The 20,335-nt window shown below is 44.2% G+C and overlaps 1 protein-coding gene across 2 annotated transcripts in view; it reads left to right on the top strand.

Annotated features, from left to right (window-relative positions):
- The window catches only part of PTPN21 (protein tyrosine phosphatase non-receptor type 21), a 351,990-nt gene that overhangs the window by 41,423 nt on the left and 290,232 nt on the right, over nt 1–20,335 (top strand). For both annotated transcript variants that reach the window (XM_069208139.1, XM_069208138.1), the window contains exon 3: nt 16,109–16,278. In XM_069208139.1, the coding sequence (XP_069064240.1) occupies nt 16,109–16,278 (170 nt within the window). The remainder of the gene's footprint in view (nt 1–16,108; nt 16,279–20,335) is intronic.

Below are 20,335 nucleotides of genomic sequence, written 5' to 3'. Positions count from 1 at the left end.
TTAAGATTATCTACTCAAAGGCAAAAAGATTGACACACGGATATAGAATGTTCTAATTTTGTGTGTCTGGGAGAACTTGGTTTGTTTCCAGGCTACATAGTGCGTTTAGTAGTACACCATTTCAAACGACTGTCATGCTTTTTAAGAAAAAATGTATGTGTTTTAAATCTGTACTTTATAAGAATAAAAACTTGAACAAAGAAACTACTTACGCTGATAGCGTGCCACAAATCAAGGGCTTTCCTATCTCACACTATTCTTTGGCACCTTTAGGATTGGAAATACTCACGTGGAAGACTGTTGGAGGACTTCCCTAGGAAATAAACTGATGGTAATAAAAATTATTTCTGTACGGGAAAATGCTCTGAAAGCCATAAGGATTTGCAATCTGATTTTATTAGTAGTAGTATTTCATTGTTTCAGCTTATGAATGTAAGAACTACAGTATACAACATTAAAATCCCCAAATTTGATTCAGTAAAACATCACTTTACAAAATAAATCTATCTAAATAAATTCATAAGACGTCTGCTGTAGAACAGGAACCCATGAATGATTTATTACAATCATCTGTGGCATATAGAAACCACTAAGCGTTTCCTACTTAAGTGCTCATCTGTCAGTAGTGATTTCTTAAACAAGTTTATATCACCAGGCCAGATTAGTTTGAATTAAAGGGTTTCAAAGTAGATGCCAAAAAAACGACTTAAAAACGTATAGACTTATTACAGGCTCAACTGTGACTTCTAAAGTCCTCCATATAAACCCACTAAAGTGCTCAGTGTATTTGAATGTGACCTGTTAAAACAATTTTATGTCCGCAAATCAGTAAGAAACATTTTTAAGGTTTCTTGGTAGGTGCCTCCCGCTCGCGGATTGTTCTTATCCCACTGCACTTCTTCCGTAGGTATGTGTGCGGTGAGTTCTCCCTATATGGAAAACATACAGTGCGATCGCAAGCCATCTTAAATGCGGAGCTTTGGCCAATTTAATGTTTCGTGGCTTTCCATGCTGTATAAATGTAAGAGACCACTAGCTTAAGAGTAGAATTGCTGTCAACTTGAAGCCAATTTCATATAGTGGAAGACCTAAAGTTATATAGCGTAGTTCTGTTATGGACAACATTAATTGCACAAATTATTTCTCTTGTTATATTTGTAAATTACATGTCTGCACTGCTGTGCTCTCTTAGCCTGTTTGGGGGTCTGGACTGTTCTGTTGTATAGCTTTGGAGTTGACAAAGACTGGGGAGAGTGTGGCATGTTCGTTAATGTGTTATGCATGGTTCGCAGATTTTAGTTCATATTGCTGACCCAAGGACTAGAACAGGAGTGAATTGTGCGGTTGTGTGTTGTGTCGTGTTCCTGTTGTTTGCTGGGAGACCTGAATTTGTGCTTGATGCATTTTGCGTCGATCTGACTTGTGCATGGTGTTTACACAAGACCACGCGCTTAAGTCTTGTCCGTAAAGTCTTTTGCCCTTAAAGGGGTGGATCGATGGTCCTGAGTTCAGCCCGTGTCAAGTTAGGTAGAGTGTTTGTGTGAATGCACAAGGGTATTACGATTTAATTAAAACATTTATGAGATCTTAAATGGAGATGCAGTGTCTGTACTAAATAAACCTCCATCAATGTTACTCCTTCCTTCAAAACTAAACTTTCTCTTCGCCTCTTGAGAATTAAATCACTGTTCGTTTTATAGTTAACGTTCCTGCTTCTTTCAGAGTGGTAATACCCACCAATGTGTGATTTTGTGGTCGTTGAACCCTGGCAGGTGTTCTCGCCCTGAGAAGCTCACAACTGCCCCAGCTTCATTATGGAATTATTGTCTCACACAGACATTTCTGACATATTACTGTGAGAAAGTAGCCTCTTTCTAGCCTTGTTACCCCCACTTTTGGCCTGTTTGTGACTATATGTCAGGGTGTTTTCACTGTCTCACTGGGATCCTGCTAGCCAGGGCCCAGTGCTCATAGTGAAGACCCTATGTTGTCAGTATGTTTGTTATGTGTCACTGGGACCCTGCTAGCCAGGACCCCAGTGCTCATAAGTTTGTGGCCTATATGTATGTGTTCCCTGTGTGATGCCTAACTATCTCACTGAGGTTCTGCTAACCAGAACCTCAGTGGTTATGCTCTCTCTTTGCTTTCCAAATTGTCACTAACAGGCTAGTGACCAATTTCACCAATTCACATTGGCATACTGGAACACCCTTATAATTCCCTAGTATATGGTACTGAGGTACCCAGGGTATTTGGGGTTCCAGGAGATCCCTATGGGCTGCAGCATTTCTTTTGCCACCCATAGGGAGATCTGACAATTCTTACATAGGCCTGCCAGTGCAGCCTGAGTGAAATAATGTCCATGTTATTTCACAGCCATTTACCACTGCACTTAAGTAACTTATAAATCATCTATATGTCTAACCTTCACCTGGTGAAGGTTGGGATCTAAGTTACTTAGTGTGTGGGCACCCTGGCACTAGCCAAGGTGCCTCCACATTGTTCAGGGCAAATTCCCCGGACTTTGTGAGTGCGGGGACACCATTTCACACGTGCATTATACATAGGTCACTACCTATGTATAGCGTCACAATGGTAACTCCGAACATGGCCATGTAACATGTCTAAGATCATGGAATTGTCACCCCAATGGCATTCTGGCATTGGGGAGACAATTCCATGATCCCCCAGGTCTCTAGCACAGAACCCGGGTACTTACTGCCAAACTGCCTTTCCGGGGTCTCCACTGCAGCTGCCGCTGCTGCCAACCCCTCAGACAGGTTTCTGCCCCCCTGGGGTCCAGGCAGCCCTGGCCCAGGAAGGCAGAACAAAGGATTTCCTCTGAGAGAGGGTGTCACACCCTCTCCCTTTGGAAATAGGTGTGAAGGCTGGGGAGGAGTAGCCTCCCCCAGCCTCTGGAAATGCTTTGATGGCACAGATGGTGCCCATCTCTGCATAAACCAGTCTACACCGGTTCAGGGATCCCCCAGCCCTGCTCTGGCGCGAAACTGGACAAAGGAAAGGGGAGCGACCACTCCCCTGACCTGCACCTCCCAGGGAGGTGCCCAGAGCTCCTCCAGCGTGCCCCAGACCTCTGCCATCTTGGATTCAGAGGTGTGCTGGCACACTGGACTGCTCTGAGTGGCCAGGGCCAGCAGGTGACGTCAGAGACTCCTTCTGATAAGCTCTTACCTTTCTTACTAGCCTATCCTCCTTCCTAGGTAGCCAAACCTCCTTTTCTGGCTATTTAGGGTCTCTGCTTTGGGGAATTCTGCAGATACCGAATGCAAGAGCTCACCAGAGTTCCTCTGCATCTCCCTCTTCACCTTCTGCCAAAGGATCGACTGCTGACTGCTCAGGACGCCTGCAAAACCGCAACAAAGTAGCAAAGACGACTACTGCAACCTTGTATCGCTTCATCCTGCCGGCTTTCTCGACTGTTTCCTGGTGGTGCATGCTCTGGGGGTAGCCTGCCTCCTTTCTGCACCAGGAGCTCTGAAGAAATCTCCCGTGGGTCGACGGAATCTTCCCCCTGCAACCGCAGGCAACAAAAGCCTGCATCACCGGTCCTCTGGGTCCCCTCTCAGCACGACGAGCGTGGACCCTGGAACTCAGCAACTCTGTCCAAGTGACTCCCACAGTCCAGTGACTCTTCAGTCCAAGTTTGGTGGAGGTAAGTCCTTGACTCCCCACGCTAGACTGCATTGCTGGGTACTGTGTGATTTGTAGCTGCTCCGGCTCCTGTGCACTCTTCCAGGATTTCCTTTGTGCACAGCCAAGCCTGGGTCCCCGACACTCTAACCTGCAGTGCACAACCTTCTGAGTTGTCCTCCAGCGTCGTGGGACTCCCTTTTCTGACTTCGGGTAGACTCCGGTTCACTCCTCCCCTAAGTGCCTGTTCCGGTACTTCTGCAGGTGCTGCCTGCTTCTGTGAGGGCTCCCTGACTTGCTGGGCGTCCCCTCTGTCTCCTCATCCAAGTGGCAACATCCTGGTCCCTCCTGGGCCACAGCAGTATCCAAAAACCCTAACCGCGACCCTTGCAGCTAGCAAGGCTTGTTTGCGGTCTTTCTGCGTGGGAACACCTCTGCAAGCTTCTTCACAACGTGGGACATCCATCCTCCAAAGGGGGAGTTCCTAGTCCTCTTCGTTCTTGCAGAACACCAAGCTTCTTCCACCCGGTGGCAGCTTCCTTGCATCCTCAGCTGGCATTTCCGGGGCATCTGCCCACTCTCGACACTGTCGCGACTCTTGGACTTGGTCCCCTTGTCTTACAGGTACTCGGGTCCGGAAATCCACTGTTGTTGCTTTGCTGGTGTTGGTCTTCCTTGCAGAATCCCCCTATAATGACTTCTGCGCTCTCTGGGGGTTGTAGGTGCACTTTACACCTACCTTACAGGGTCTTTGGGTGGGCTATTTTTCTAACCCTCACTGTTTTCTTACAGTCCCAGCGAACCTCTACAAGCTCACATAGGTTTGGGGTCCATTCGTGGTTCGCATTCCACTTTTGGAGTATACGATTTGTGTTGCCCCTATACCTATGTGCTCCTATTGCAATCTACTGTAACTTTACATTGCTTGTATTACTTCCTTTTGCTATTACTGCATATTTTTGGTATTGTGTACATATATCTTGTGTATATCTGGCATCCTCATACTGAGGGTACTCACTGAGAATCTTTTGGCATATTGTCATAAAAATAAAGTACCTTTTATTTTTAGTATATCTGTGTATTGTGTTTTCTTATGATATTGTGCATATGACAACAGTGGTACAGTAGGAGCTTTGCATGTCTCCTAATTCAGCCTAAGCTGCTCTGCTATAGCTACCTTCTATCAGCCTAAGCTGCTAGAAACACCTCTTCTACACTAATAAGGGATAACTGGACCTGGTACAGAGTGTAAGTACCCCTTGGTACACACTACAAGCCAGGCCAGCCTCCTACATTGGTTGTGCAGCGGTGGGATAAGTACTTGTAACTACTTACCACTTTGTCATATTGTACTTTTCATAAGAGGAAAAATATACAAAACAAGTTCAGTGTATGTACACCTAACCAAAAAGTTTTGCTTTTCTTCTCTTACACTTTCTGCTAAGTGCTGAAAAGTACTCCTAAACTTTCTAAAAGTTTCAAAAAGTTTGAAAGTTTTATTTTTTTCCTGTTCTTTAAAAAGTCCTGAAACGTTTTCTCTCTTCTCACTGTCCCTAAACCTTCTTCATCATGTCTGATGTAGGAACGTCTCTTAAAATGGCCAATACAACATATGACAATCTTAACTTTAAGAGCCTAAGGAGTCTCTGCATTGATAGACGTTTAGTGGTAGGAAAGAACCCTTCTAGAGAATTTCTGTTTAACATGCTCATTGAGAATGATAAGGCCCAGGGTGGCACTCCAATTGAGAAGTTAGGAGATAACTCACACTCTGACTCAGGGGAGCCCTTGAGGGAGGTGTACAGGGTTCTCTTCCAAATCTGCCCCCTAGCAGACCTCATAGCAATGCTGGTAGTAATAGGAGCTCCCATCATAGTAGGGATGTTTTTGTTCCCTAAGGCCAAGTTGTTAGAGTGCAAGCTGTTAGGGGCAGGTCTCCCTCTGTTGAATCCAATATATCTTCTGTGTCCAAGCATTCCCAACCCACCCACCCTGAAGACAAATTGTTAGAAAGGGAAGTTGAGAGTGGAAGAGACCAGACTGAAGCTTAAACAGCAACAGCTGGCTCTAGACAGGGAATCCCTAGATCTTGAGAAGAAAAGACAGAGGTTGGGGTTTGGACCCCATGGTGGCAGCAGCAGTATTCCTTATAGCAATCCTGTGAGAGAGCATGATTCCAGGAATCTGCCCAAGATAGTTCCCCCTTACAAGGAGGGGGATGACATTAACAAGTGGTTTGCTGCACTTGAGAGGGCCTGTATGGTACAGGGGGTCCCTCAAAGGCAGTGGGCTGCTATCCTATGGCTATCTTTCAATGGAAACGGTAGGGATAGGCTCCTTACTGTTAGAGAAAGTGATGCCAATAATTTTGCAGTTTTGAAGGATGCACTCTTGGATGGATTTGGCTTAACCACTGAACAATACAGGATTAAGTTCAGAGACACCAGAAAAAAGTCCTCACAAGATTGGATAGACTTTGTTGACTGTTCAGTGAAGGCCTTGGAGGGGTGGTTACATGCAGTAAAGTTTCTGACTATGAAAGCCTGTATAATCTTATTATAAGAGAGCATATTCTGAATAACTGTGTGTCCGACTTGTTACACCAATATCTAGTGGACTCAGATCTGACCTCTCCCCAAGAATTGGGAAAGAAGGCAGACAAATGGGTCAGAACAAGAGTGAAAAGAAAAGTTCATACAGGGGGTGACCAGGATGGAAAGAAGAAAGATGGTGAGAAATCTCAGGATAAGCATGGGGATATGGGTAAAACCAAAGATCCTTCTTCAAATCCTAAACACTCTTCAGGGGGTGGGGATAAATCAAATTCTTCCTCTTCTTCACAACATACACACATTAAAAAAGCCTTGGTGCTTTGTGTGTAAAAATAAAGGCCATACGCCAGGGGATAAGTCCTATCCAGGTAAACCCCCTGAGCCTACCACCACTAATACATCAAACTCTAGTGCCCGTAGCAGAAGTGGTAAAAGTGGTGGGACTGCTGGCAACAGTCAAACTAAGGATGTAGTTGGGTTCACTTATGGGTCCATCATAGAAACTGGGGTAGTCAGTCCCAAGACAGTTTCTGTCCCACCTAGTGGCATTGGCCTTGCCACACGGGCTGCTTGTCCCCTTACAATGGATAAGTACAGGCAGACAGTTTCAATAAATGGTGTTGAGGCCCAGGCCTACAGGGACACAGGTGCCAGTATCACTTTGGTGATTGAAAACCTAGTGTCTCCTGAACAACACATCATTGGACAACAGTACAAGATTATTGATGTCCATAACTCCACTAAGTTCCTTCCCTTAGCTATAGTTCAGCTTAGTTGGGGTGGAGTTACTGGCCCTAAGCAGGTGGTAGTGTCACCTAGCTTACCTGTAGACTGTCTCTTAGGTAATGACCTAGAGACCTCAGGTTGGGCTGATGTAGAGTTTTATGCCCATGCAGCCATGCTGGGTATCCCTGAGGAATTGTTCCCTCTCATTTCTACTGAAATGAAAAAGCAAAGGAGAGAAAAAGGCCTAAAAACTCAGGATCCCTCTCCAACAACAGGTAAAAAGGGTATCACAGTATCCCCTACCCACCCTGCCATTCAGGATACCATTCCTGTGGTGGGAGAAACCTCTCCTGGGGTGGCACCTGTACCAAGGGAATCATCAGCTGGCATAGCTATACTCCCTGAGGTAGAAGCACCTCTCTGTGGGATAACTAATATTGGTGAGAAAAAGAGCACCATTTTAGTTAACATGGAGCACCCCTCCAACACTCCCAGAGAAACTTTAGTGCAGAAACCCTGCACTGCCTCACAACACTTAGGACAGCAGCCCTGCCCTAGTGTGGAGCTCATAGGGCAGCATCCCTGCCCTTCTCCAACTCAAGAGAAACAGCATCCCTGTTCTCTCTTACAGCCATATGGACAACGTTTTTGCCCAACTATGGGTTTACTGAGACAGCATCCCTGTCTGGCATTCTCATCACTAGAAATAGGTCCAGTGGACAATTCCCACTGCTCTAAACTAAAACGTACTGATAGAAACTCTGAAAATATATCTTCACATTGTTGGTTAGCTAAAAAACTTCAAACAGGGTGGTTTACATCCCCACAGGGAAGTAACCATATAGTGGATGATAAAGGGAGTAACCAATCTATTGCAGAGCTACTCTCCACTTATCACCACTTAGGCAATAAAGTCTCAACTGGCCAAGGTTAGCCTTATTGTCCTTCGTTTGGGGGGGTTGTGTGAGAAAGTAGCCTCTTTCTAGCCTTGTTACCCCCACTTTTGGCCTGTTTGTGACTATATGTCAGGGTGTTTTCACTGTCTCACTGGGATCCTGCTAGCCAGGGCCCAGTGCTCATAGTGAAGACCCTATGTTGTCAGTATGTTTCGTTATGTGTCACTGGGACCCTGCTAGCCAGGACCCCAGTGCTCATAAGTTTGTGGCCTATATGTATGTGTTCCCTGTGTGATGCCTAACTGTCTCACTGAGGCTCTGCTAACAAGAACCTCAGTGGTTATGCTCTCTCTGTTTTCCAAATTGTCACTAACAGGCTAGTGACCAATTTCACCAATTAACATTGGCATACTGGAACACCCTTATAATTTCCTAGTATATGGTACTGAGGTACCCAGGGTATTGGGGTTCCAGGAGATCCCTATGGGCTGCAGCATTTCTGTTGCCACCCATAGGGAGATCTGACAATTCTTACACAGGCCTGCCAGTGCAGCCTGAGTGAAATAACGTCCATGTTATTTCACAGCCATTTACCACTGCACTTAAGTAACTTATAAGTCACCTATATGTCTAACCTTCACCTGGTGAAGGTTGGGTGCAAAGTTACTTAGTGTGTGGGCACCCTGGCACTAGCCAAGGTGCCCCCACATTGTTCAGGGCAAATTCCCCAGACTTTGTGAGTGCGGGGACACCATTTCACGTGTGCACTATACATAGGTCACTACCTATGTATAGCGTCACAATGGTAACTCCGAACATGGCCATGTAACATGTCTAAGATCATGGAATTGTCACCCCAAAATGGCATTGGGGAGACAATTCCATGATCCCCCGGGTCTTTAGCACAGAACCCGGGTACTTACTGCCAAACTGCCTTTCGGGGTCTCCACTGCAGCTGCTGCTGCTGCCAACCCCTCAGACAGGTTTCTGCCCCCCTGTGGTCCAGGCAGCCCTGGCCCAGGAAGGCAGAACAAAGGATTTCCTCTGAGAGAGGGTGTCCCACCCTCTCCCTTTGGAAATAGGTGTGAAGGCTGGGGAGGAGTTGCCTCCCCTGGCCTCTGGAAATGCTTTGATGGGCACAGATGTTGCCCATCTCTGCATAAACCAGTCTGCACCGGTTCAGGGATCCCCCAGCCCTGCTCTGGTGCGAAACTGGACAAAGGAAAGGGGAGTGACCACTCCCCTGACCTGCACCTCCCAGGGGAGGTGCCCAGAGCTCCTCCAGCGTGCCCCAGATCTCTGCCATCTTGGATTCAGAGGTGTGCTGGCACACTGGACTGCTCTGAGTGGCCAGGGCCAGCAGGTGACGTCAGAGACTCCTTCTGATAGGCCCTTACCTTTCTTACTAGCCTATCCTCCTTCCTAGGTAGCCAAACCTCCTTTTCTGGCTATTTAGGGTCTCTGCTTTGGGGAATTCTGCAGATACCGAATGCAAGAGCTCACCAGAGTTCCTCTGCATCTCCCTTTTCACCTTCTGCCAAAGGATCGACCGCTGACTGCTCAGGACACCTGCAAAACCGCAACAAAGTAGCAAAGACGACTACTGCAACCTTGTATCACTTCATCCTGCCGGCTTTCTCGACTGCTTCCTGGTGGTGCATGCTCTGGGGGTAGCCTGCCTCCTTTCTGCCCCAGGAGCTCTGAAGAAATCTCCTGTGGGTCGACGGAATCTTCCCGTGCAACCGCAGACAACAAAAGACTGCATCACCGGTCCTCTGGGTCCCCTCTTAGCACGACGAGCGTGGTCCCTGGAACTCAGCAACTCTGTCCAAGTGACTCCCACAGTCCAGAGACTCTTCAGTCCAAGTTTGGTGGAGGTAAGTCCTTGCCTCCCCACGCTAGACTGCATTTCTTGGTACCGCGTGATTTGCAGCTGCTCCGGCTCCTGTGCACTCTTCCAGGATTTCCTTCGTGCACAGCCAAGCCTGGGTCCCGACACTCTAACATGCAGTGCACAACCTTCTGAGTTGTCCTCCAGCGTCGTGGGACTCCCTTTTCTGACTTTGGGTGGACTCCGGTTCACTCCTCTTCCAAGTGCCTGTTCCGGTACTTCTGCAGGTGCTGCCTGCTTCTGTGAGGGCTCCCTGACTTGCTGGGCGCCCCCTCTGTCTCCTCATCCAAGTGGCAACATCCTGGTCCCTCCTGGGCCACAGCAGTATCCAAAAACCCTAACCGCGACCCTTGCAGCTAGCAAAGCTTGTTTGCGGTCTTTCTGCATGGGAACACCTCTGCAAGCTTCTTCACGACGTGGGACATCCATCCTCCAAAGGGGAAGTTCCTAGTCCTCTTTGTTCTTGCAGAACACCAAGCTTCTTCCACCCGGTGGCAGCTTCCTTGCATCCTCAGCTGGCATTTCCGGGGCATCTACCCACTCTCGACACTGTCGCGACTCTTGGACTTGGTCCCCTTCTCTTACAGGTACTCAGGTCCGGAAATCCACTGTTGTTGCTTTGCTGGTGTTGGTCTTCCTTGCAGAATCCCCCTATAATGACTTCTGCGCTCTCTGGGGGTTGTAGGTGCACTTTACACCTACCTTACAGGGTCTTGGGGTGGGCTATTTTTCTAACCCTCACTGTTTTCTTACAGTCCCAGCGAACCTCTACAAGCTCACATAGGTTTGGGGTCCATTCGTGGTTCGCATTCCACTTTTGGAGTATATGGTTTGTGTTGCCCCTATACCTATGTGCTCCTATTGCAATCTACTGTAACTTTACATTGCTTGCATTACTTCCTTTTGCTACTACTGCATATTTTTGGTATTGTGTACATATATCTTGTGTATATCTGGCATCCTCATACTGAGGGTACTCACTTAGAATCTTTTGGCATATTGTCATAAAAATAAAGTACCTTTATTTTTAGTATATCTGTGTATTGTGTTTTCTTATGATATTGTGCATATGACAACAGTGGTATAGTAGGAGCTTTGCACGTCTCCTAGTTCAGCCTAAGCTGCTCTGCTATAGCTACCTTCTATCAGCCTAAGCTGCTAGAAACACCTCTTCTACACTAATAAGGGATAATTGGACCTGGTACAGAGTGTAAGTACCCCTTGGTACCAACTACAAGCCAGGCCAGCCTCCTACAATTACTACGTGAGAATGTTTGTGTACAAGTTCAAATTCGCAATTTGTAAGTACATTCAAACTTGTAAATGATGATACTTACAGACCTCACTGGTTCTTCGGTGTGTAAATACGTTTAGTAATCGGTCTTTAAGCAATTCATGTTTTAAGAGGTGTATTTATACCCTCAGTGAAAGGTTTTCTAAACACTCCTGACGTCACTAAGAAAACATAATGGAAATGGTAACTGGTGAACATTTTCTGCTGACGTACGACTCCAAAGATCCTGTGTTGTTTTTGGCCTGCAGATTATTATGCTAGTTGATCAATAACCGTTGTTTAAACAGTGTAAATATTGCGACAAAGGCACAAACTACAAAGCGGCGTATGAGGTCATCACATTCCGTAGATTCCCCCCACTCCCTCCCTTCTCAAAAGTCGCTGCACTTGTTTAGCACCTGAAAGAATGTATATTGTTAAAACTTTTCCTGTTTCGATGACCTTTAATTCCTTTGTAAACCAGTATGTAGGTGTTAACCATAATATGGAAGTGAAAAGAACACTTCCAGAATAAGGAAACTGTTGTATTCGGATATAAAATAGATTTTGTTTCACCATAATCATTTAATTTTACCTTTTACTCTTTCTCACATATTTAGGTGAGCACATTAAGTTGCTTCTACCATTCTCTTTTTCCAAGATCAATTTATTTAACCGGCTATCGCCAAACTCACACTCTGTCAATCTATTCTTTCTGCTAGTTACTCACCATCGCCTTCTCCACAATCCTTTGCCCTGTTGATCCAGGAGAAAACTTGACTTTCCTATTGCAGCAACAGCTAACCAATGGTACCTATGCATCCTGTAATGTCACTGACTCCTCTGTGCGACTCACTGGTGCTCCCCTTTTCTGCCATGATTGAGGCTTTTCTGTCTGGCACTAAAGGTTAACACCCATCATGTTGTACATATAAAGTTGTATGATTATTTTTAATCACTTTGTGAATGAGTACTACCTTCTTGTTCATCCCTGTGCAACATTACTTAGACTTTTGATTGTAAGTAAATATATTTTCTTAGAAGGGTTGCCGATCAGCTCACCTATAGAAAACAGTGCATAACTTAGGAGTGTGTTAATTATTGAATCTCGGGGTGGGGATAGACTGAACTTATTTTACCTTATGGTTAACGCTTCCATTTTAGGATGTTTTTGTGACTCAAAGAGGTCCTCCATTTAAGGCTTTACTGCATGCCTCTTATTGCAGTAGGGAATTGTTAAACTTGGCCAACAGAATAGACAGACTGAATGAATAGTTGATTTATTGCACACATTGCCTAAGCTTTAAAAGTCAATAATTGTGGTGTGTTGACACAAAATCTTTCTACAGGCCATCTTTTCAGCGGTACTATCGCAGTGGATAGGGAGTAAGGTTGTGACAGCATGATAAGTCAGAAGGCACTCTAATGGCAGTATTGAAGCAACATTTTGTTTATAGGATGACCAGGAATTACTGATGTTTTATTTTTTGAAGGGAAGGAGACACTTAGTAAGGGAGGGAGGAAAACTGAAACTCATATTAGTGACCATAGTTTGTGAAATGAGCATAGGATAGAACTCCGGAGCACACCCCGCATATTTTAATGGCCTGGCAGGTGAAGGACATGGCCCATGAGAAAAAGTGCCCTCTGACTGAAGCAGTCATTATACGTGTAGAGAAACTGCCTAATACTAAGTCCCTTGTAGAGTTGATAATAGAGAAGTTGCACATGGGAAAAACAATGCTTTTTTAAAAACTATTTCCCCCATCGCAGAGAAGCACAATCGACACTCAAACATTTTTTTAGAGCCCAGAGTAGAGTCCCAATTGCTTTTGGTCACCATATGATGGATTGTAGTCATATTCACTAAAGCACCATCTATGTTGACAGTACAGAACAGCAAATCAGGATAACCAGAAGCCAGTCTAGTCTTCTTTTACCCAGCCAACACTAAAATGGCAAGTCCTGCACCATCGTCTGTTTTCCCTTTTATCCTGTATCTCTGGGTAGAAAACGTAATAGAGGTAGAATGGAAAATCGTTCAGTAATATCCATAGAATGCTTTATATTGCACATAGTTGCATCTTAAGTCAAACATTAATTGTTGTGTTAACCGCATTCTTCATAGAGTATTACTTTACCTATTGTGATCAGAATACTCTAATATGTGGGACTGATTTGGACATGCACTGATGTTGGTGCTTGTCTGGATCATACAGTAGTGATGTGTTGCCTGGTTTAGGGATAGACTAAAAGAGGTGCTTTTCTGGTTTGCAAACTAATGGTGAAGTAATTGTCTTAGACATTCACTGGTGATGCATGTGCCTGGCTAGCTCATATACTAGTTCTGACTAAAAGGCTTATTTATTAGTCAGGACTGAAGGCAGCCTATACACTGGCGGTGAAGTTACTACAAACTTGAAAATTGTGTTATGGTTAGTGCAAGTGCAAAACCTGATCCTGCCTTGTGATGCACATGGCTCGAATCATCATATATCAGTGGTGACTTGATAGCGTGTGGTGTGGGCGCAGATCATGGTTACACTAATGATATTGGTAACTGCAATGATCGTGCAGTAATAGTCATGTGACTTCCTTGTGCATTAACGGGTGGCTAAGTTGTTTGCCTTGGTCTTGTACTACTTGTGGGGAGACTGGCTTTGACCATACCTCAGTGAAACATATGCCAGGAATGATCAACAAGTGTTGTAGTTATTGTCTGTCATACTGTAGTGGAAAATAGTACTCCAGGTATCCTAGTTTAGTGGTGAAGATGCGTGACAAACCCTTTTTTGGGGGAGTAGGGGGGCTACAGGGTGGGCTGGAGCAACTGGACCCTAACTGTGGTGGTTGAGATTGTTTGCCTTTGGTGTCCAAGGGCCTACTCTACTATTGCTATGCAAACACGGTCAACTGTCAACCTTTTCACTCTTTAAACTTTGGGTGGTGAGGGCGAGCAGTTAAATGGCACTAGCCACCGAACTGTCACAATAATATAATGGCCAGCTTAGTAAATCTCACAGCAGAACTAAATACTATACAGTTAGATGAGCATGTTTATACAGGGTTGTGTTGTCATAAGTTTCATTCTAACAGCTAAGTCCTGCATACCTCTTTTTCAATGTAGTTTTTCTCCCATTCCTAAGGGTCGGGGTCCCGCTATTACCATCCCCAGTACTCTTCATTGGATTAGCCTCCGATGCGATGGCTCAGGTTTTCTTTTCTTTTTTTCCGTTACTTTTTTTCATTTTTTGGGGGGAAATAGTCAAGTGTGTATGGCAGCCTCCTGTCTGTCATTCTTGGGTACAGACTAAGCTCTGCGGTTTAGCTGTTCAGCATTCGTGGCTTCCTGGACTGTCCAGTGAATGCGGGTTGCATTCTCATTCTTATGCAAGTGAATTTTTTTTATGGCGACCACAGTGAAGGCCCTGCTCTGGGAAATGGTTCACAGTATGCACTCTCGGCTGAACTATGTGACAGTAATTTACCTCATTAAAGGCAGCTACAAAAAGGCAGTCTCCAGGCACCACCCCTCGTGGTGGTGTCTTTGGGGCAGCGTGTAGTATAGATGCTTCTAATTCGTGAACTGAACAAATAGATCGAGGGGGGACCTCCTCACAGCACAGTCACCCCTGATTCTCTCTTGGGTTGCCAACTTTCTTTAGACACTCCTCACCCTGGGAACACACTGGGCTTCTCCTGGACTGACGGTCCTCCAGAAGGTTGATACGCACTCCTTACCTCTCTCAGCAGCCAGGCTCTTAGGCTCTTTAGACAAATCAACAGCTTCCCCAGGAGGAAGTACTGATTTTGGGATATGTCCATTCACATCTGAGCGAATGACTGAGAGACACATGCTGTGGTTAAACAGTAGCACCTTGAGTATTTTTTGGAGCACTCCCTTCTTTGGAGAAGAATAAACTGGACTGGGGCAGTATTGGTTGGTTAGGATTGCACTTTCATGCACACTTCTCTAGAGGGCATTTGGACCCGCTGTCCAAAATTTCAGAACTGGTTTGTGATAGTTCTCTCTCAAATGTCAATTCCAGGCAGCTCTCCAGATCAGTTTTTGTGTAAATTGAAGGCTTGCACAGAAGGCAGCAATTGGCCTGATTCCAAGCAGGGAGACAATAAACTGTGAGATATCTGCACTTGGCTGTTTACAGAAACTGCAGGACCATCCCTCACCTATACCACTTACCAACTGGCAGTGATCAGGAAGAACTAATCAGCAGTCCATTGCTATTAAGACTGTCATGGCATTTCTAAAAGTAGTCCTGTCTCCATCCTTCTCACTTTATGATCTAGTTCTCCACGTGTGAGCCACGGGAAGGGAGGCAGTTCACTTCCACTATATGGTGAAGGACCTCCTCATCACCGATCTTGTGCCATGCTAAACCAGGGGCATCAGAAATGGATATCACTGCTCAGACTCACACAACACACATAGAGCTACTACACTCACTTAACATACATGCATTCAACATGCACATGGGATATCAGCACAATACTCTGAATTTCACATCATAGCAGAACTTTACACATAATATAGAAAAATGTCTGGTCACACTATAGATTCAAAAACAATGTGTGCTGCCACCACCACTTTATATGATTCACTTAGGGTACGTTGCAGACGTCCACTGTACAAGGGCATGCTTGATGCGCCCCTCAGGTCGCTGAATAGGTCCTGGCCCTTGCATTGTCTAGGACAGGGCCACCTATTAGATTAGTGTGAGACAAGGGCCAAAACAAATTATGTTACTAGTTTCACTTGCAGTTGGAAACTCAAGGCACAGTTAAATACCTTTTTACTATGCAGAGGACATTCCTGACTTAGCAGTGCTTATTGTTAGCATTCAGGTGAAGATTTATTTCTTGATCCCTGTAGTTAAGAGGTCTGGCTTGATCACGCACTAAGATCTCCTCTGCCTGTCTCTTGTTAACACAGCTGTTGGCTTTGCCTTTCTTGTTTGGATATTACTGGTGTACATATCTGAATTGTCCATACACAAGTTACTATGTTGCCTTACTTGATCATTTATTAGTGGGAGAGTGCTGCCTGATATACACTAATGATGCATCCACTTAGCTGTGTCATTTTTTCACTTTGTTTTAGGTTACCTACTTCAGTTTGTGGTATTACAACAAGCAGAACCTGCGGCGCTGGGTGGATTTAGATAAACCACTGAAAAAGCAGCTGGACAAGTATGCACTGGAGCCCACAGTGTATTTTGGAGTGGTGTTTTATGTGCCTTCTGTTTCTCAACTGCAACAGGAAATTACCAGGTGAGCACAAGAGCTGCGTGGTATTTCTTTGTACTGAAAGCAAAGATTTGCTATACTTTACTGACACTTTGTTCAAAAGATTAAGTATTTCTCCTGAGCAGCCGTTTGGAAACACTCTTCCATCTTACCAAAAGGAGGGATTCTAGAGATGGGTCGCTTGGTAGATGTGGTGTGAATGAGCATGTTTTCCTAGGATTGGCCATTCAAGCAGTGACCTAACCAACCAGCGCATAAATAGCATGAAGATTAAAGGAGTGAAAAGCAAACATGCGTTTTTTGGTGCTTTTTTTTACCTTCTAACATGAAGGCGAACATGCAGTTACCTGAGTAAATTCTGACCTTCATTGGATTAACAAAGTGGTCCTATGAATTAACAGCTGTAAATTTCTGGGAGTAATGTACTTCCTTCTTTATAGTCCAGTCAGATGGTTTGTTCCAAGTGGACAATCTGATTAATTATATTCTTAGTTCACATTGCACTGTTAGTTTTTCCTCTCAGTAACCTCTGTCTTTGCACTCTCATGAAATGTGAGGGGGGGTTGCATTCCCATCCTGGAGACAGTTACTTCAACCTATTTCCAGATTAACAAGGTATACACCAGGCCATCGTAGTGTTGCTGTATTCTCAAAGACAGTTTGTAGGTACTCCATGTTTGGCCAACCTCCTTGATACCTTCTTCCCTTCCCAATTGTAAACCTTTTAATAATTAAAGTTGGCATACTTGTGGATTTTCTGATGTTATGTTACAAAAAAACAGGATGGAAAATTGAGAAGCATAAATGCCGTTTGTAACGTAACTAAGATACAGTACAGAGCAAACAGAGTTGTGAATGTCTCCCAATATGTTTTCCTGTATGTGATAGTGGTTCCACAAGTAACTCCATGTTTGTGAAATAATTTCAAATTGAAGCAAAAACAAAATTAATATTTTGTTATCTGTTAATATGCAACATTTGACATCAACTTCAGCATAAGAAAAAAATGCAAAATTGTTTAAGTATTATCTGTGAGTCCCCTCATATGAAATATAGAGGTTTCTCCCATATGTTTATTTAAACTATAAATCTGTTAGGGAAGCATGTGCAGTGTGGTGAGTGCAGCAAGGGTTCAGAGTATGAACACCAAGAACCTAAAGGGGCAGTAAGGGCAGCATGCACCCCATTATTACTGCCGCCTTGTTAATTATTTCCTTACTAGTACCATAACGTTTGGTACAAGCATTGGCAATGCCAGTCGGTCTGACTCATAACAGAAAGTGCCTCTTCAGTTACTGGCAAGTTTATGTGCACAATACCCCCTATCTTGTATGCCCCCCCCGTCATTCATTCTTGTGCTAATGCATCCCTTCATCCATCCACTGAGGCATTCTTACATTAAACCACTTACCCATCCACAATAAAAAAAAACACTAAAAAAAAACTCAAAAAGCATATTTAAAATATATTAGAAAACAAACGAGAATTTTTCTTACTGTAGGCATTTGGTTGGCATGTCTTTGCAATTGAGGAAAGACAGCCATCTTGGAATGTGTTGCATAGTGTGAATAATTGCTGTACGACTCCAAGATGGCTTATATCTTACTTTTAAATGTATTGGTCATTTTGGGATGGTTAAACGACAACACATATGGACAGTAGACATTTAGGATTAGGAGCACTGCTCAGTCATCCCAGGATTTAGTGATATGCAAAAAGTTGTAAAAATCCTGCAGTTTTTACAAAAGTACCTACAAAATCATAAGTAATCTCTTGCTCATACCTTCCTTTAATCTTTTATTTGTCCCTGTATTGCTGTGCCGGATCAATAAAAGTAGGGTGGGCAAGAGAGTAGTGTTGTCTTTATCTCTCACCTGGCTGCATGCCTACAAGTGTCTTGAAGAAGGAGAGCACACCTCCAGGAAGCTCTTAAACATGCACAGCAAGGAGGGAAGGAGTGCAGAAGACTGGGATTTAGCAGGCATTTTAATGTCCCAGCCACCTTTAGCAGTCTCCTGGCCTCCTCCCTCCCTTCATGATTGTTGTCCATTCCCTCCATCCTCTCCACCTTTTGTGTACTGAGTATTTAATCTTGGTCAGACTACACCTGCACCCTCCCGGCCACTATCACACTTGTTTTCCTCCCTTTCCAGCACTACAGAAATACAAGTACAATATGATTGTTTCCCACCACCATTCCTCCTTTCTCGAGCCTGTACTCCCCCCCCCCCCCCCCCCCACCTCCCCTCGTTGCACCCTTTTTCATATTCCTGACCTCCTTTTCTCACTCCCTCTTTCCCACTGCTTCTCCCTCTGCCACAATCACACAACCGTGGTAGTGTGAAATGCATGTGCTGGAGGGAGCTGTTAATTTAGCGCCATATACCCTCCTCACACTTTATTTTAAGATGGGGGGAGGGCAACAGCTTGTTCCAGCACTATGTATTTCATGCTTGGAAGTGAGATGGAAGGGTGGTGCCAGAGAGAGGGCACCTTAAATAATGAAATCTGCACTCACTCTGGTGCCTATCATCCCTCTCCTCAGCTCTCTTCTGCTGTTCAGTGCTGGTTTGATGGTTCTACATCTGGGCCAGTGTATTTTTGTGAAAAGCACACTCTGTGCCTGCCGCACAAATATTACAAATGTTGCTTTTTTTGTGCCACATATTTTATTATTTTCAGGCAACAATTTTAGACTAACAGCTGATGAAATGAGCAATGAGCTTCTGGCCATTAGCATGGTATATGGAGCTTCTGAGTACTTCAGAAAAGAATGGAAAGTAAAAAGGGAGGAATTAGAAAATGCTAAATGCACACAATATGCTAAATGCTATGCATAAAATTACAAATATGTATAAACTTCCAGTTGGAAAAACAAATTGCTACCCCTCCTAAGAAGTCAAAGAAGGACTGTCAAACGCAAATCTTTTACATCCAGTGCTTGACAGATGGGGTAAAACAATATGAAAACCCTGGGCCTTCCACAACAAGCCTCAGATTCCATGTAACAAAATTCCTGTCTACAGGTTTTACACAGTGTAATAACAATTCACCATTAAGGGTCTATCATCTTTAACATATGTTATTCACTATACATAAGTCAGCCCTATTGTATTTGTCATAGCTTTTCATAATAAACAGAACAAACTTAAGGTATTTCGCATAACAATTTCAAATTAACCTATCCAGCCTGCAGCTTCTATCATTGGCTTGTCTCCATTACCAACGATTGCCTACCGCATTGAGCTTAAGCTTTGCCACAGGGCATTCATGCATAAATCTACAAAAATGTACAGAGTTCCAGTTGGCAAAACAATACTCAGCCCCTTTTAAATCGGCCTAACAAGGAGTATCCCATTGAAATAGTCTACTGTGAGTTTGTCAGAGAGGTTAATAACATCCAAACCCTTTCCTCGTGTGATAATCCATGAGGTTACATGCCACAATATAATAACAATTCACCTCAAAAGGCCTATTGGTTTTTGCATATTCTTTTTCACAATGAATAAGTCACACCTATTGCCATTTTTAAAAAATTATTATTATAATAATATGCAGGTTAGCTCTACGGCATCTTACTTAACATTTCTCATTGAAGCAATCCCACATGTATCCTGTATCTTTTGCTTGTGAACATGAACACAGTAATCACTCCTAGTGTACTGAGCCTAAGCTCTCCCAAAAAGCTACCATCAGGCACGCAGCTACAAACATACTAAGATATGGAAAAAGACAGCTGGAAAACACATACATTCCCTCTTAAACTGTGAAAACATTATATCACCAGTGTTTGTCATGTGGGGAACAACATCTCTTGCTTGCTACAGCAATTTCTAAGATTCATTGAGACAAAAAGCATGTTTGATACCTACCCACCCTTAAAGGACAATTTGCTTTAACATTTGCTTTAAAAAAGAATAAAGTAGGCTTTATGGCGTTTTTGTAGCCTTTCATAGTGAGCAGAACAGACCCATTGCATGTGTGAAACCCTTTCACAATGAACCAGTCGGACCTGTAGCCTTTGTCATTGGCTTTCTAGAATAACCAAACTCAGGCATTCTGTATTAAGCATAAGCTTTCC

Source organism: Pleurodeles waltl, chromosome 9 (genome assembly GCF_031143425.1).
Source record: "Pleurodeles waltl isolate 20211129_DDA chromosome 9, aPleWal1.hap1.20221129, whole genome shotgun sequence".
Lineage (NCBI taxonomy): Eukaryota > Metazoa > Chordata > Amphibia > Caudata > Salamandridae > Pleurodeles > Pleurodeles waltl.
The sequence above is the reverse complement of the archived record's forward strand: the minus strand, read 5'-3'. Positions and strand labels throughout refer to the sequence as shown.